This window comes from Dendropsophus ebraccatus, chromosome 7 (assembly GCF_027789765.1).
Source record: "Dendropsophus ebraccatus isolate aDenEbr1 chromosome 7, aDenEbr1.pat, whole genome shotgun sequence".
In the NCBI taxonomy this organism is placed as follows: domain Eukaryota; kingdom Metazoa; phylum Chordata; class Amphibia; order Anura; family Hylidae; genus Dendropsophus; species Dendropsophus ebraccatus.
Genome location: NC_091460.1, coordinates 86,275,073 through 86,293,720, shown reverse-complemented (window position 1 = coordinate 86,293,720; position 18,648 = coordinate 86,275,073). Strand labels below are relative to the sequence as shown.

The 18,648-nt window shown below is 39.4% G+C and overlaps 1 protein-coding gene across 1 annotated transcript in view; it reads left to right on the top strand.

Moving 5' to 3' along the window:
- Positions 1–18,648, top strand: part of RXFP1 (relaxin family peptide receptor 1) — a 136,336-nt gene that overhangs the window by 94,866 nt on the left and 22,822 nt on the right. Inside the window, exon 3 of the mRNA XM_069976181.1 lies at positions 6,390–6,494. Coding sequence (XP_069832282.1) covers positions 6,390–6,494 — 105 coding nt within the window. The remainder of the gene's footprint in view (positions 1–6,389; positions 6,495–18,648) is intronic.

The window sequence follows — 18,648 nt, the reverse complement described above, 5'->3', positions numbered from 1 at the left end:
GTGGTAACCAACATCATCAGCAAGGAATCCCAGGCCACCACTCCAAGGCTGACCATCCTCCTCCATGAATAGTCTGTTCGCAATCATACTGGCCTGGGTGCAATAACGTACTGCCTCCTCCTCCTCAAATAGTCTGTTCCCAATCATACTGGGTTTGGTGCAATCAAGTGGTGCTGCCTCCTCCAATAGTCTCTTTTTAACCATACTGGGCTGTTTGCGATCAAGTGCTACTTCCTCCTCTTCCCCCTCCTCCACACTGGGTCCAATACAGTAATATGACTAATGCTGGTTTCATTGTCAAATGTCTGTTTTCCACCCTACTGGGTCCAAGGAACTTTGTGTCCTATGCCACGTCTAATCACTTACACCTTAGCTAATTTTTTTTACACTAATTTTGCACTTTGATTTTTTCCACTTTTTTCATTGAAATAGCAACTGCAACAAAAGGAAACTATACCCTATCAGACTCCCACTATTGTAGCTGCAATTATTCAGCCTTTATTGCAAGGTTCGTTTTAGGTTCGGTTCGTACGAATCCGAACTTCATGAAAGTTCGCTGGATCGAAAAGAACCAAACTTTTCAAAAGTTCGCTTATCCCTAGTTGCAAACACAGGAAGACACCCACAAGAGAAAGCAGAAACAATATTTTACCATTTCTGTCTTCTAGGTTTCAATGTTTCCCTGGGGGACTGGTCACATGACAATGCTATTGGGTCTATGTAGACATTAGTTAGTTAGCTATTTTATTGCTAACTAGCACAGGCCTGACTAGAGTACTTAAAGGGAATCAATCAGCACAATTGGCAGTAGCTTTAAAGCAGGGGGAAAGTTTTATTCTGCCGTGCGAAAACAGGAGAGGAGCGGCAACTAGTTATCTGGGTGGAAGCTCTCTGTGTGTCAGCATGCTCTGCGGGGATGATTGATAGGCAGAGAGGCCACTAACAGGTCTTTATGTCTGTCAATAATCCCCACACTGCGCAGTATACTTGTCCTACAGCCATTAAGGGTAAACAGAGAGGGCTCCCGAAGTGCACCCTCTCTGCAGCTAGGGCTCCTCTCAGTTGCTATGTGCAGCCGGGGACCAGGTGTATTAGCCGACGCGGCCAATCGGCGCTCCCGGCTAATTAACTATTTAAATGCAGCTGCCAAAGCTGACAGTTGCATTTAAATAGCCTGTGTCCCCCTGTCCCTGGTGTCTAGTGAAGGGATCCCTTCTACTGAACCAGTCGGAGCTCAGTGTCAGAATGACGCTGATCCCGGCTCGTTAATCAATGTATCTGGTCTGCTGCAGACCAAAATAATAGAGCACTGATCTTATGGATCAGTGCTCTATTATATACACAGCATTGATTTTAAAGGACAACTCCGGCCAAAATTATTTTTTAATATATTATTACTTACAGAAAGTTAGACAAATTTCTAATGTACGTTAATTATGGGAAATGCACATATATGGCTATTTCCCTTAATTTAGTAGATCAGGGAGACTTCAGATTCTCTAAAAAGAGATGACGTCACGAAACGGGGGTGTAATTACAATGGATCGCCTGCAGGGGCGCACTATATATATAGAAGTCAATGAGTACCATTGACTTCTATATATAGTGCGCCCCTGCTGGACACTCCATTGAAATTACAATGGATATGTATGTACATGTAATACAGTATAAAGTGTTTTTGATTAAATACATTTATGGAATACTTTGGGGAGCAAGTGTCCTTGCTCCCCAAAGTATTCCATAAATGTAATCAATCAGTACATAACAGTAAGTACGCCGCCGCCGCCACCGAACACCCGCCACTACCAAACGCCCGCCGAACCGCCGCTCTGGACTACGCTCAACTACTACTGTCATCAGAGAGAGTAGTAGCTGGGTTTTGTAGCCGCTGCCGCCGCCACTGATGTTGCTGCTGATGGGCGCAGGGAGAGCCGCTCATCACTGCAGCTATCATCGCCCTCCGCTCCCCCCTCCTCCTCCGGCCAAACTTTACTCTATGTGATCGCTGAAACCCCGCTGGCGCCGCTCTCCGATCACGCATGTCGGCCGGGACACCAGGAAGCACTGGGAGCCGGCATGCGTGATCGGAGAGCGGCGCTGGCGGGGATTCAGCGCCGTGCATTTCCCATAATGTACATTAGAAATTTGTCTAACTTTCCGTAAGTAATAACATATTAAAAAATAGTTTTGGCCGGACTTCTCCTTTAATAGGAGATCAGTGCTTTGTATATAGAAGTCCCCCAGAGGGCTTCTAATTAATGTATGTAAAAAAAAAAAAAAATCCCCCCCCCCTTTTCCCATTTTATAAATAAAAATAAATAAATAAAAAAATTTACATATTTGTTATCGCCGCTTGCATAATCGCCCGAACTATTAAATTATCACATTCCTGATCTCACAGCGTAAGCGCAAAAACCTGCCAAAGTGCAAAATTGAGCATTTTTGTTTACATCAAATCCAGAAAAAAATTTAATAAAAAGTGGTCAAAAAATCGCATATATGCAAACAAGGTACCAAAAGACACCTCACACAGCCCCATAGCCCAAGCAATAAAAGCATGATAAGCATGGCAATGGAGCAATTTTAAACACATTTAGTTTTTTATTAAAAGGTTTTAATTTTTTTAAAGCCATCAAATAAAATAAAAGTTACATATTGTTCTAATTGTACTGACTTGAGGAACATAGATAACAGTTTTACCATAGGGCGAACGGTGTAAACACAAAACCCCTCAAAATAAAAAGAATTGCACTTTTTTTTTCAATTTTACTGCACAAATATTTTTTTTCTGGTTTCACATATTTTATGGAAAAAGTAAGTCTATAATTGCAAGGTATAATTGGTGTCGCAAAAAAAAAAAATGGGGCTCATGTGGGTCTGTAGGTGAAAATATGCAAGCGCAATTGCCTTTTAAACACATTTAGTTTTTTATTAAAAGATTTTAATTTTTTTAAAGCCATCAAATAAAATAAAAGTTACATATTGTTCTAATTGTACTGACTTGAGGAACATAGATAACAGTTTTACCATAGGGCGAACGGTGTAAACACAAAACCCCTCAAAATAAAAAGAATTGCACTTTTTTTTTTCAATTTTACTGCACAAATATTTTTTTTTCTGGTTTCACATATTTTATGGAAAAAGTAAGTCTATAATTGCAAGGTATAATTGGTGTCGCAAAAAATAAGGGCTCATGTGGGTCTGTAGGTGAAAATATGCAAGCGCAATTGCCTTTTTAAACACGAGGAGGAAAAAAACGAAAGCGCAAAAATGAAAACTGGCTCCGTCCTTAAAGGGTTAAAAAAATACATAACAACATAAATTATTATTTCTATTACTTCCTGTGTGTTTTTGAAGGCACCATCTGAACAAAGACTATTTTTGCAGCTTGCTCTTACTACAATAAATAATGAAACCTTTTCTTCATAAGAGCATAACAGAAAAGACATGGTCTATATTTCACTGTCTGCCAATTTCAGGGTCAAGGAAATGAAGCTCTTGTTCTGGAGATGAGTATATGTATATACTTATGAAAACATGCTGTCATGGAATGAAACTAGTGATACTTATGACATACATGATTGATGAGACTTTACCCACAGTACAAGTAATTCAAGCAGGGTTCATCTCTTATGAAGTATCCAGCACATCTGAGGATGCCGATGAAATGAGAAGAAATAATTGCTATAGTAAATTACATTGTTGCTGCCCTTAAATAGAAACAATTTGGGATGAAATACAGAAAGGTGCTAAGATACACAATCAATCAAAACAAGTAAAGAACATGCACCTATTCTATATTTGTTTAATCCTTTTAGGACCAAGACAAGGCCCAGGCCCATAATGGCCTTAAGAACCAGGTAACATTTTTCAAATGTGACCTGTCTCACTTTAGATGGTAACAGCTTTGGGGTGCTTTTACGTATCCAAATTTTTCTGAGACTGATTTTTTTGTGTGTCATATTCGATTTATGCTAGGGAGAAATTTTGAACAATACATTTTGCATTTTTGGGACAAACTTCAGACTTATGTGAGAATTTGAAATTCTCAACTTGTAAGAAAGATAGTTATGCCCTGGTTATTAAATCACAAAGCACGATGTTGGGTGTAACCCTGCGACTGCCTACAAAACATTGGTACAGCCATAGGCTATGTTCACTCAATGTTTTTTTTAGCTCTGTTAAAAATTATGTCCTTCATTTTGAGTCTAAAATGACGGACGTCCTTTATCTGTCTAACCTCCTGTCGGTTGTTGATACATTATTCTAGTTTGGGTTACCAATTGGGCTTTGGGCATGTGTTAAATTGAAATGAATTTAATACTAAAAACGGTGAAAGAAAAACTGTGTGAATAGATATCCGAGAATAATTGACATGATCGTTATTTTGACGTCCCCGCAGACAACGTCCGTTGTGTTATATACTATGTGCATTGGACGTCCGTCATTCCTTTGACTTTATTGCATTCTATTGCGGCAAAAACAGAAGTCTTTTATTGATGCTGTGGGAACATAGCCTTAGACTGCATCAATGTTTTCCCAGTCCCCCTAGGGCAGCATGCAACAACTTCAGCCACTGGTAATCAAATGCAGAGTGTTTGGGTTTAGATAAAAACCAAGTGGACTTGAGATTCGCTCATCTCTAGTCAGAGCCAAGCCAAGTACTGCTGTACTGGCTGGATGAACTTCATTTGTGCTAAATTAGAATGCGGGCGCATCCATGTGTGCCCGCATATCCAATTCATCATAGCACACAATGGAAAATGTGGCCGGAGCCCCGCACTTTCCATTGTGTAAGCTGTCAGTGTTGTGTAGTCGCTATTCAATGAAAAGCTGCCGCAAAAAAAAACATGTCAGTTTATAGTGTGACCGCTAGGACTTCCGGCCAGAGTGTATACAGTGTGTATACACTCTAGCAAGGATTCCCTCTGGCTGCAGTGCAACATAAATTTTCTATTAATTACGGACGTTGTTACAAATCAACAGCAACGGCTGTGATTAATTGAAAATTAATGATGGATCAGTTTCAATCAGTTTTTTTTTCATAATGTAATGGTGCATTTACACCATTTTTATATACAAATACTCAAACATGTCATAGACATCTATATATCACTTTGTGCATTTTACCTGCATCTTATACTGCTCTCAATTAAGGTTCTTAAGGTTCTTAAAGAGTCACTGTCGTTAAAATTTTTTTTTTGCAGAAATCAATAGTCCAGGCGATTTTAAGAAACTTTGTAATTGGGTTTATCAGACAAATCTGCCATTATCTGCATGTAAAAAGCCTTTTCCCAGGTCCCCCCTCCTCTCCTTTCTGTCATCCACTCCTTAGAATCAGGAAATCTCGACTGTTTTTTCATCAGTCGGATCTGTCTGGTCTATGAAGAGGGGAATGGGGAGGGGGAAGGAGCGAGATTAGTGGGCAGCTGAGAACAAAGGATTGCTCAGCGGGGGGAGCTATTCAGAGCCCTAATTAGAGGTCAGAGAGGTCAGTGGTGCCTGTCAGAGGAGAGAGCCCATGATGTGAATGTAAATTAACTCTTTGTTGTCCTTTGTTGCTGCTTTTACTTTCTCTCTCCATAGGAAAACCATGAAGACAGGGGGGAGAGCTTCAAACTGCTTTTTCATGATAAAAATTCATTTTTCGGCTAATAAAGCCAATTACAACGTTTCTTAAAATCGCCTGTACTATTGATTTCTGCAATAAAAAATTTTATGACAGTGACACTTGAAGGGGAACTGACCGATCCCCTGCTTTAGAATTTGTACTTAAAACTATTAGAAGGTACAGGCTGACAAAGCTGTTCTAGCCTTCATACCTGTACTCATTGCAGAAATACAACTAAATAGTATAATGTGATTTCATTTTATATAGTTGATTTGTTAACAGATGGCCACATACTGGAATATATATTGACAATCACTTGTAATAAATGTGTCTGTGATGGACATCACAGTCTTATAAATCATTGTTTGTCGGCAGTACATCTCCTCATGTAAACAGTGGGATGTGCTACTGAGAATAATGTAACTGAATGGCTGCAGGAACAATCCAGTAATCGTTTATACAGCCAATCAGTCTAAATAATTGGGCTGTGTGAGGATGTTTTCACACTTGCATTCAGTATGCATTTCAAAAACAGGTAAAACCATGCCCCCATGTCTAACCAATAGTTGTGTGGTGTTGCTGGAAATCCCAAAAAACATCACATGGCTATTGGAGGGAAAATAGCTTAGTTTGGACCACGTTGGGAATGCATTCCAAACACAAATGTGGAAACACAGCCTGAAGGATCTTTGTATGGAGTGCTTGCTGGTGTAAAAGTAGTCTTTTTTGTCTTGTTCATGCTATTAGGCACTTACAACAGTCTTTTGCATGCCTACAGGAGACAACAATGGGTGGTCTCAGCAGCTTGACAAGCTCTTCGAGAAGCACTATGAGAAGTTTGGTGTGAATATCTATGACTCAGAGATGAAGGAAGCAGAATGCAGTAAGTTGTCATCCAATTACACTAAAAATAACTGTGGGTAGCCTAGAATCAAAAATCTAGCAACATCCCTAAATGTTAAACCTTTCACAAGGAATCAATAATGCATATACTTGAAAGGATTGGACATTAGCTTGTGTCACTGTGAACATTCACTTAGTATTCATTGTGTTTTTAGTTTTAGACAATTTTGTTATATTTAAAGTGTCACTGTTGTTATAACTTTCAAAATCTAAATCAACAGTACATGTCATATAAAGCAAATTTGCAATTTACATTTATTATTTTTTGTTGTTGTTATCCTGCTGTAAAACAAAGCTGAACTTACCAGAAATCCAGGTCCAGTTTCCTGAAGGCAGATCTTCTAACTTGTGCTGGTTGAAAAACAGACTAAATACAGGAATTCCGGCCAGTACAGAGAGTCACGGCTCAATGTATCCGTCAATCATATGACTGCCTTCTCTCTGTGAGCACTTAGATGACCTGGGGTACACAGGACTTCCTGTTTTCTGTTTCCTGTTTTTTGAGAAAAAAAAGAGTCAAAAAACAGGAAGATCCGTGTTTTTTATGATAACTAAAAAAAAATAATGAATGTAAATTGCAAACTTGCTTTATATCATATCTAATCATGTCTAGAGTAGAGCCTAGTTGTTTAAAAACAACCTGTCAGGTTTCTGGGGCCTCACATACTGGCCCTAGGACCTGCCAAGTCAGGAGAACAGTGTTCCAATGTTGCTTTTTCAGTGCTCTCTGATCTGAGTAAAAAAAAAATATTCACTGTGGCCATGACTGTATTTTACAATAATGCCACGCCCAGGATTAATTGATTGATTGACTGACAACCTGAGTGCAGGGAGATGCCCTGCACACAGACGATCCATTAAGCCTGTCTGGGCAGGGGGCAGCTGACAGTATTGTGAGTGTAACCACTCGCCATGACTAGAAAGTACAGGTCAGATCACTTGTGAAAGCTTTGACCCTGGGACCTGAACTGTATTTTCCACCACTAATGAGCAGTTACAATCAAGATGCCATGCCCCCTTATGCTAGGCAGTGGGCTACCTGAGTACAGGGAGAAGCCCTAGTCAGGCTATTAATGAAACCTGCCTGCACGAACCCATTTACCTGTATGAGTAAGGAGGTCGCATGATCAGGCATGCAACATAGTTGTGTAGCCAGAGTCCACTTGTAAGTCATACTCGACCTCCTCAAGCACTGCACTAACTAAACTCAATGGGGTTTTCTGGAAACCCCAGTCACTGACTCTAAACTGAACAACAGATCATAGTGGGGAAAAAAATAAGCCATTGGTAGAAAAAAAAATTTTTTGCATTATGTACTATGGTAGAATAAATGTGGTCACAAGTAAACTACATTTTGTCTTTCGTTGTGCTATGGTATATGATACAGAGAAAAAAACAATGTCAAATATAGATAACTGGCACTCCAAAATAGTAATGAATACATATGCTTTATTGGGTAAATAGTTAAATACACATAGACAATAAGATTTATAAAAAATATACAGAAGTTACCTGCTGTTTTCTCCAGAGTAACTCCCAGCCCCTACCATCAACACCCCCCCCCCCCCATGGAGAGCGCACTGCATCTGCTCCAGCAAGGAAGGGGGCACTTAACCCCCTTCCTTGCTGGGGGCAGGTGCAGTGCCAGAACAGTCTGGGGGTTAAAGAAAACATAACACACCTAGAAATTTTTTATTCAAATAAAAACACCCCCACACCCCTCATTTACCATTTTATTGTACATTATAGTCCGCTGGTCATCGTCGTAGTCCAAACAAATCCAACGTAATCCTCTGCATAATGGTATCTGAAAATCAAAAAGAAATAACACAAGCAAAACTCCCATGCCCATGCTGAAGGTCCCACAGCTTTCCCAGCATCCTGTAAGGGTTAACCTTACAGGATGCTGGAAAAGCTGGTTGACCTCCAGCATGGGCATGGGAGTTACAGTCTGGCTCCCAGGGACTTAACCTCTTACTTATTGTTTGTTTTTGCTTGTGTTTTTTTCTTTTTGTTTTTCAGGTACCGGTATGCAGAGGATTACATCGGATTCGTTTGAACTACGTAGATGACCAGTGGACTTTAATGTACAATAAAATGGTCAATGAGGGGTGTGTGGGTGTTTTTATTTGAATAAAAAAAAATTCTAGGTGTGTTGTGTTTTCTTTCAATAATTTACAGACTTAGTAGTGGAGTGAATCCATTACTAAGTCGGGACTTAGTGTTAGCTGGTATAAAATGGCTACCACTACCCCCCCCCCCCCCATTATTACCCCAGTACCCAATGCCACCAGGGGTACTGGGAAAAGCCGGGTGCCAGTAGTCCCGGAGCATCAAAAATTGGCACTCCGGGACTGGGCAGCAGCAGGCTGGTATTATTAGGCTGGGGAGGGCCAAAATAAATGGCCCTTCCACCCTGGTACTACTAGGCTGCTGTTGTTTGGTTTTAAACCTGGCTGGTTATGGAAATGGGGGGGGTCCTATGTGTTTTTTTTTATTATTTATTTATTTATTTTAAAAAAAACATGCATAGGATCCCCCCCTTTCCATAACCAGCCAGGTTAAAAACCAAGCAGCAGCCTAGTAGTACCAGGGTGGGAAGGGCCATTTATTTTGGCCCTCCCCAGACTAATAATACCAGCCTGCTGCTGCACAGTCCAGGAGCACCAATTTTGACACTCCTCTTCTCAGTTTCCCTGGTGGCATTGTGTACTGGGGTAATAATGGGGGGGGGGGGATTAGTGTAAGCCATTTTATACCGGCTAACACTAAGCCCTGACTTAGTAATGGATTCCGTTTATCCGACAGCTTCCACTACTAAGTCTGTAAATAAATGGAAAAAACACAACACACCTAGAATTTTTTTTTATTCAAATAAAAACACCCCCACACCCCTCGTTTACCATTTTTTTGAACATTAAAGTCTGCTGGTCATCGACGTAGTCCAAACGAATCTAATGTAATCCTCTGCATGCGGGTATCTGAAAGAGAAAGGGAGAAGAAAATGCTCATTACCTAGGAGGCAAACCAGGGCCAATGAGACTATTTAGAGACAATTCTGAGACAAACAAATCAGCACCACAGAAAATAGACCAGGTTTATCCCTGATAGTAAATTGCCCTTTAAATAGACCAGTCTATTCTTGCCAAAGCAGAAAAGGACCACACACAATAAAATACCCTGTTGATAAATCTTCCCCACTGTTTTTACTTTTTGCTTTTTTCGGCATGACTATAAACTATGTAGATAAAGTTCGAGAGTAAATTGTTTAATTTCAGTTGGCAATATAGATAAGCGTAACTCGAGCATGAGGGAGCAAGTAAAGGTGATACCTCCAAGATAACATCTTTAACCCCTTCCCGCATATTATTGTAGCGCCACATCCATTTTTTCTGTGCCTTACCGCATATGGATGTGATGGTACATCCTCGGGTGGTACAGATACAGGATCCAATCCATGCTTGGGTCCCAGCAGTTAACCCTATAGATGCTGCGGGCAGTGCAATCAGAGCATCCATAGAGAAGAACATAATGAGGGCATCAGCTACTGTATGCCAATGTCAGGCATAATCCATGGGAGTGCAAGTCTGCACTGCAATGTGTTATGCCTGTCATCAGGCAATCAGACAGTGAAATCCCCAAGGTGCGACAGTAAAAAAGAAAGTGTAAAAAAAAAAATGTAGAGAAAAAAAAAGTACACTTATTTGGTATCACATAACTATGCTAGTAATAAAATTATCACATGATTTAACCCGCAAGGTGACTGCAGAAAATTTGATGTTAGAAAGAACATGTGCCAAAAGTATGTTCTCTGGACCATTTTGCTTGGGCTCTGTGACATATAGATGGTATATAGCTGTGTATGTCACAGCTAGATATTCTACACATCAGGAAATTCTCCAAGCAAATATAACGAATGTAAAGTGAACAGATACTTTTTTTATTTTAGGAAGAAAGAATATTCAAAAAAGCTTTCACAACACCCTAAAAGATGGTGTTCCTTCAAGTTAGGATTTTACTGGGTTTTACTATTTTATTATATATGCCAAGCCACAAATTTCCCAAAAGGTAAAGAGTACCGATCCCTCATCAGTCTCTCTCTCTCTCTCTCTCTCTCTCTCTCTCTCTATATATATATATATATATATATATATATACATATATATAGTGGTACCTTGGTTTAAAAGTAACTTGGTTTAAGAGCGTTTTTGTTTAAGAGCATTACTTTGGTTTAAGAGCTCCCTGCACTGGGTGGGCGGGTCAGTGGAGGAGGGGCATGGTCTGCACAGCAGGGTCTACAGCACTGTACTCTGACCCAGGAAGTCTCCCTCACCTTCCAAATCATAGCAGATCCACTTCAGGATGGGGCTCACATCAGGGGACAGGACTGTGGAGGTAATCTCTTCATAGCTGTAACCCCTCTCTCCCCGGACAGAGATGTATGTATGTATGTATGTATGTATGCATGTATGTGCCCACATCTGTCCTGCTCATTCCTTCCTGCTCCCTGCAGTCTCTGTCAGCCCTTGTGTTTCCCATCCTCTCCATTACTGTACAGTAACTTATAATATCACATATTCTGCTGTTTCTCATTGTTTGTTTCATCTGTTTTACATGTTATTCAGAATAATAAATCATTATTTTTGAGGTGTGGAACCAATTGTCTGCATTTTTATGATTTCTTATGGGAAAATGTGCTTTGGATTAAGAGTGGATTTGGATTACAAGCACGGTCCCGGAACGAATTATGCTCGTAATCCAAGCCACCACTGTACTTTGTATACATTTTTTCACATTGAGATTGAAGGGGTATTTGGCATTCTAAAGAAATTAGAAAAAATGGTACCCCTGGTTCCCCACTTCTGAAGTCCCCATTTGGCGCTTTCCAGTTCTTTGACACTAGCGTCATCTGTCTGCTTCTGATATGATATCCGAGAGCAGGACCTGCCCGATCAGCCAATCACTGATCAAGACTGGACACAGTTGTGTCAGGTCCTGATTAATGCTTTGATGTCTTGGAAGCAGACGAAAGACATGAGCATCAGATGACCCAAAGGGGCTTAGGGAGACCTGTGGGGACGTGTAAGTATAGCTTTTTTTTCTACTTTTATGCAGTTCCAGCAAAATATATAATTGGCTATATATATATTATATATATAGTGGTGCCTTGGATTACGAGCATAATTCGTTCCGGCACCGTGCTTGTAATCCAAATCCACTCATAAACCAAAGCAAATTTTTCCATGAGAAATCACTGATATGCAGACAATTGGTTCCACACCTCAAAATAATGATATTTTATTCTGAATAACATGTAAAACAGATGAAAGAAACATTCAGAAACAGCAGAATATGTGATATTATAAGTTACTGTACAGTATAGAAATCAGCATGTGGTGTATAATGTATAGTAAGTGCATAAACCTGAAAAACACAGCCGCAGTTTGTAGATTCAGGAAGGAGCTGCAGATCCCCATAATGGAGAGGATGGGAAACACAAGGGCAGACAGAGACTGCAGGAATGAATGAGCAGGGCAGATCTGGGCACATAATGCAGCACTCTCTGTCCGGGGAGAGAGAGGTTACAGCTATGGAGAGATTACCTGCACAGTCCTGTCCCCTGGTGTAAGCCTCAGCCTGAAGTGGAGTACAGTGCTGTAGACCTTCCCCAGTCGCACTCCCACCCAGTACAGGGAGCTCTTAAACCAAAGCAATGCTCTTAAACCAAGTAAAAATTTTGAAAAACTGTGAGCTCTTAAAACAAAATGCTCTTAATCCAAGTTACTCTTAAACCAAGGTACCACTGTATATAGATTTATTCAACTGGAATAAGGCATGCAGTGTTTGATGCACTTTTTTTCACAAATAGATTAAGCAGAATAAAGTGCTTCCTTTTTGCATAACCTTCTTTTTGGGTCACCTCCAAGCTTCGATATTAAAAATCTGCCTCAAAAAATGTACGATTCCAGACCTATAAATATATAGCAAAAGGTAAATGAACACAGTAGTATTAGGAGACAAAAGAAATAACTATTGGATAAAGATTAATGGGGTCAAACACAAAAACGTACACTCAGTAATTTCCCCAACATTGCTTTCTGTTTTATTCATCCTTATTCATTCCCTGTGGAAATTAATTGATTGATTGGTTGGTTGGTTGGTTGGTTGGTGATTCACAAAAAATAAAGGAACATGACAGGGACATTACTGGTGCTGTAATAGTGATTAGTGAATGGCAAGTAAGGTATAATAAACATTATTTTAAGCAATTACATTATAATGATGAAAGGTCAGTGGATTTGTATTTCCTATTTTGCTTTGTCCACATTCAAGGTTGTGCATTTATATAAAAATATACGAAGTAAACTTTTATTTATCTAAAACAGTGTGTGAAAGAATATTTGATCACCAGTACTTTTTAAAAACAGCTAAAATATTAATAGCAGAATACTTAGGTTTTCGAATACAATACAACACCTAAGTACTGTCAATGCATCAAATACAATAGAAGCAGTCTGCTAGCACAAGTGCATTTTGATGGATAGCTAATATGACAACAAAGAGCATACATTTTTTTTACAGCTCATATTCTGCTTTGGGAAAGCAGTATGCACTTTACACATATAAAAAAATAACATAAAAAGTTTATTCTACTGAGTCCCATAGACACAAAATAAAGCAGCTAGGTGCACGTGTGACCAGTGCTCGATGCAAATTCTTACAGAATGGGGGGCTCAGGATGATTTATTCATACACACATCCCCCTTTAATTTCTTTGTGTGATTACCTCTTTTTTGAGTTATCAGAATATGATAAGGTGGTCACAGGCACAAGGTAGTCCTCCCAATTGTCTGCAAAGTTGAATACCACAGAGCTGTAATTTTGTTGATTTTGGGGAGAAATAGCCGTAAACATGCAAAAATGCTCTTATTGAAAACGACAAACACTAAAAATTTCACCAAACGTGTAAAAAAAATGTTTACGTGCATAAATGCTTTGAACTTTAAGTACTTTTTTTGTTTTTTGTTTGGGTGGGGGGGCATTCTTTAAAAAAAAAAAATGCTAACTACATGTGAATACCGATGCTGACGAAGTTGGATGAAGCTGTAGGGAGTCTGGATAACATGAATACAGCCATAGGCTATGTTCACACTACGTAAAACTACGTCCATTGTTGCCGATGGCAACAACGGCTGTAGTTTTTGCGAGGTGGAACAATGCCTTAGCTTCAATGGGATCCTGGCCGGAGCATATACACATCGTATACACTCCGGCCGGGATCCCTTGCGGCCCTGCAAATAACTGACATGTCAGTTTTCTGCGGCCGCAATTCAATGAATTGCTGCCGCAGGAAACCCTGTCAGTTTGCACTATGAAGCGAGCAGCCCCGGCTGCTCACTCCATAGTGTGCAGGGGGAAGCTCTGATGCAGGCACGCGCTGATGCGCCCGCATCAGAGCTCTGCGGCCGGAAAGATCATCTGGCTGGTACTTAAGTACCGGCCGGAATGATCTGGGCAGAAACCGGTCGTTCCGTGACACGGCCGGGGTCACGGAACGGCCAGTCTCTTCAGTAGTGTGAACATAGCCATAGGCTGTATCCATGTTTTCCAGGACTCCCTACAGCTTCATCCAACTTCAGCCACCAGTATTCGAATTCTGAACAATCGGACTGACGCATGCTAAAGTTGTGTTCATCTGGGGTCTATGAGATATCCTGACACATACAGCAAACAGGCACCATCAACAAGGTGTGAAAAGTGCCTTACAAAGAAATAAGTTCCTGTAGTCTGGCATTGGTCCAATGATATCAGCTCTGATATATCCTCTCTGATATATGTCTCTGCCGCTACTACTTAGTTCAATCTTGGTTCCAGATGTCATTTTAGGTCAATGTCTGACACAGCTTACAATGTATAGGCTTTTAATTTTATTATCCTGATATCTATAATAAGGAGATGATTACTTTTGTGCTTTTCTAACAGCAAAAGAAAGTGAAACTTTGGTTTAGAGCCCTGTGAACAGAATGTTCCTGTAAATGTCCATTAAGAATGACAGAAGTCCAATTAAATACAATTCTTTGAAAACAGCAGAGAAAGAATACATCTTTGGGTACTATTTGTTACAGCTTGTAAGGTTTGCTACCAAGACATAATAACACATCCAACAAATCTTCGTCTTCCTTTACACAAAGCATTTTGCAGTTTATATATAACATTTTACCTAATTCTCGGGGACATTTGGAAATAACATATTATTCTTCCCTCTGAAGAGACATTAATAAGCAGCGTGTTTGTAGAAGTGCCCATTCCAACCGATTACTATATGTTAACAAAGCAAGAGGAAAACCGAGTCTTCAGATGAACAATGATTTGTGGTGTGATTATCCAGGACCCCTTAGGAAATGGTCTAACATAAACATTCTTCATTATTGGAGACAGAAGAAAATCTGAGTTTTATTTTTAGAATATTGCTGTTTTTTATTTATGTAGGAAATAAACTGTATAATCGTAAAGATGCCATATACAGCTATAGCTGGATGATATAAAATGATAGAGGACATAACAGGAAATGCCAGCAATGTACCCAAGTTTAAAGTTAGAAAATAGAAAATGAATATAGTTTTTTTTTATTTATTTATTACGTTTCCATGTTAGACAACAGCCCAATCATGACATGTAAACCACCCAAAATTCAATAAGTATTAATTGAGCAACTGTATCATACCATGTGGAGTTGTGTATCGATAGATCTACTTCCCAAAGTAACTGAATTGATGACTATAAAACTAAACATAAGTGGGCAAAGTATACACGTTATACCCATTCACAAGAAGGATAGTAGAGAAAAGCCAAGTAACTACAGGCCAGTGAGCTTGACATAAGTAGTAATTAAAATAGTTGAAACTTTTCAAAAAAGAAGATAATGGATCCCCTAAAATCAATAATTTGATGGATCCAAACCCGCATGGCTTTACTGAGGGCCGATCATGTCAGACTAATCTCACTGATTTCTTTGAATATGCCACAAAAGTGCTGGATGAAGGTTGTGCCGTGAATATTACCTATCTGGACTTCAGCAAAGCCTTTCATACAGTTCCCCATAAAGAGCTGGAAGAGAAATTAGATAAAATGTGACTTAATCCCTGGAGAGTTCAGTGGATTTGTGGTTGGCTGACGGATAGATATAAGAGCGTTGTTGTTAATGTTGTATATTCTGAGCAGAGGCTGGTTACAAGTGGTGTGCCACAAGGGTCTGTTCTTTTAAATATGTCTGTAAGTGACATAGAAGAAGGTTTGGTACGTAAGGCTTGTCTATTTGCTGATGATACGAAATTGTGCAATAGGGCTGATATTCCTGGAGGTGTCGTTAATATGGAAAATCATTTAGTTTTACTAAATAAGTGGTCCAAACAATGGAAACTGCCCTTCAATGTTTCCAAATGTAAAATAATGTACTTAGGGAGGTGGAATCCTTTATCTGAGTATGATATAGGCAGTTCTGTGTTGCCAAAGACTACAGAGGAGAAGGATTTAGGGGTAGTGATATCAGACAGCCTTAAAATGAGTCACCAGTGCAACCAGGCAGTAGGGAAAGCAAATCATATGCTGAGCTATATAGCTAGAGGTATAACCAATAGGAAGAGGGAGATTGTGATCCCGCTGTATAGACTTCTTGTGAGACCACATCTGAAATACTGTGTCCAGTTCTGGAGACCTCACCTAAAAAAGGATAAAATAGAATGGGTCCAAAGACTGGCTACAAAGATGGTGGAGGGTGTCAGGCATAAAGCATATCAGGAAAGACTTAAAGGGAACCTGTCACCCCAGGCAGCCTTTCCAAACCCACCCCACTGGTGTACAGGGACCAGCATACATACCCACTTCTGCTTGTCCAGCTCCCAGTGGCGATCCCGCTGAGGCTCATCTGCATGCTCAATATGTCTGATGGACAAAGAAAATGACTAGTCCAGTATGTATGCAAGGCCCTGTCCAGGCTGCCCGGGGTGAAAGGTTTCCTGTAAGGATTTGAATCTGTATAGTCTTGAAGGAAAGGAGGGAAAGAGAAAACATGGTTGAAACTTTAAATATGTTAAAGGACTAAATATGGTTCAGGTGGGAAGTGTTTTTAATAAACAACTGAACTCAAGAACATGAGGTTAGTTGAGCTGAGTAATAGGTTAGTTGGGGGAAAGATCAGAAGCAACGTGAGAAAATACTACTTTACTGAAAGAGTAGTAGATGCTTGAAACAAACTTCATCAGATGTGGTTGGTAAATCTACAATACCAAAATGTAAAAATGCCTGAGATAAATATGTATGTGTATATATATATATATATATACATATATATATATATATATATATATATATATATATATATATATATATCCATCCTAAGATAATAAGAAAAGAAATACTAAAAGGGCAGACTAGATGGACCAGGTGGTCTTTTTCTGCCAACAATCTTCTATGTTTCTATGTTATGTGAATATATTCACCACATTTCACTTCCCAGGGCTAGATGATATGCAGAGGAAATGTACCATTCATATTTCATAGCAGCCATTGAAATGAATAACCAACAAACAATAACACATATTGCTTAGAATGAATGGGTGTGCAGGGCTGGAGATTCACACATTGGCTCCCCAAGCACAGCCTTTCCTCTATAATGCCAAAGTGGTTTATAATGAATATCATGAACAGATCTGTCACATTTCATAAACAGTCATTAAGGGGGAGATTTGTCTCAGGGTGTAAAACTGCCCATCGTAACCAGTTACAGCTCAGCTTTCAGCTCTAGCAAAATAAAAGCTGAGCTGTGATTGGTTGCTGGGGGCAGTTTACACCAGTGTATATTTTATACCCTTTGATAAATCTGGGCCTTAATGTATACCTGAACTTTTTCACATTCAGACAGAACTCTATTGGCAAACAGAATTTTTTTTTTTATACACTCAACATGTAAAGTGCATAGGAGTAATGCTTCAGACTTCTTCAGGAGACAATCAATAGTACAAGAAAAACATATATATTTACAGTATTTAACTAGTTAATTATATATTAAATAAAATTAACATACAGTAAGGAAACTGCTTGAGCGATATCTCTACATGAGTACAGTGTTTAGATTAATGGAAGGGGGCTCCCAATCATACATACTAAAGAAGTGCACTTGGACAACAGCAGCTATGGCACAGGGTCATACAGGTTACAGCAGCTAATAAATACTGGAAGACTTGATATTTTGAATAGAAGTAAATTACAATTTTTTGGTGAACTACCCTTAACCCTTTCCCATATCAGTCAGTACATTTATGTCCTAATGCGGGAGAGGGGGTGAACCGTTGCGATCCCGGGTGCTAGCTCGGGACCGTGGCTATACATTTAAATGCAGTTGTCAAAACTGACAGCTGCATTTAGGTGCATGCTGTGCCCCATTCCCTGGTGTCTAGTGGAAGGATCTCCCCCCTACAATGCTATCGCAGAGGAGAGATCCCTTCTGCTTACCACCCCGGGACTCAGCGTCACACTGACATTGATCCCAGCTCAGCAATCTGTAGATCTGATTTGCTACAGACCAGAGTAATACAGCAATGATCTGATTGATCATTGTTGTATTAAGTATACTGCATTGATCTCTATGGAAGATCACTGCAGTAATACTGAAAGTCCCCCAGGGGGATTAAAAATTAAAGTATAGAGTGAAAAGTGTTTTTATTAATAAAAAAAATCCCTTTCCCTAATAAAAATTTGAATCACCCCCATTTTCCTATTTTATAAATAAAAAAAAAAAAATATATATATATATTTGGTATCTTCGCACGTGTAATCGTCCGAACTATTTAATCATCACATTCCTGATTTCGCACGGTAAACGGCGTAAACACAAAAACCCATCAAAGTGCAAAATTGCTTGTTTTTGGTCACATCAAATTTATAAAAATTGTAATAAAAAGTGATCAGAAAGTCGCATATACGCAATCAAGGTACCGATAGAAAGTATCATGGCTCCAAAAATTACACCTCACACAGCCCCATATACCAAAGGATAAAAGCGTTATAAGGCTGGGAATAGAGCAATATTAAACACATTGAGTTTTTTTTATTAAAGGTTTAAATTTTTTTTTTTT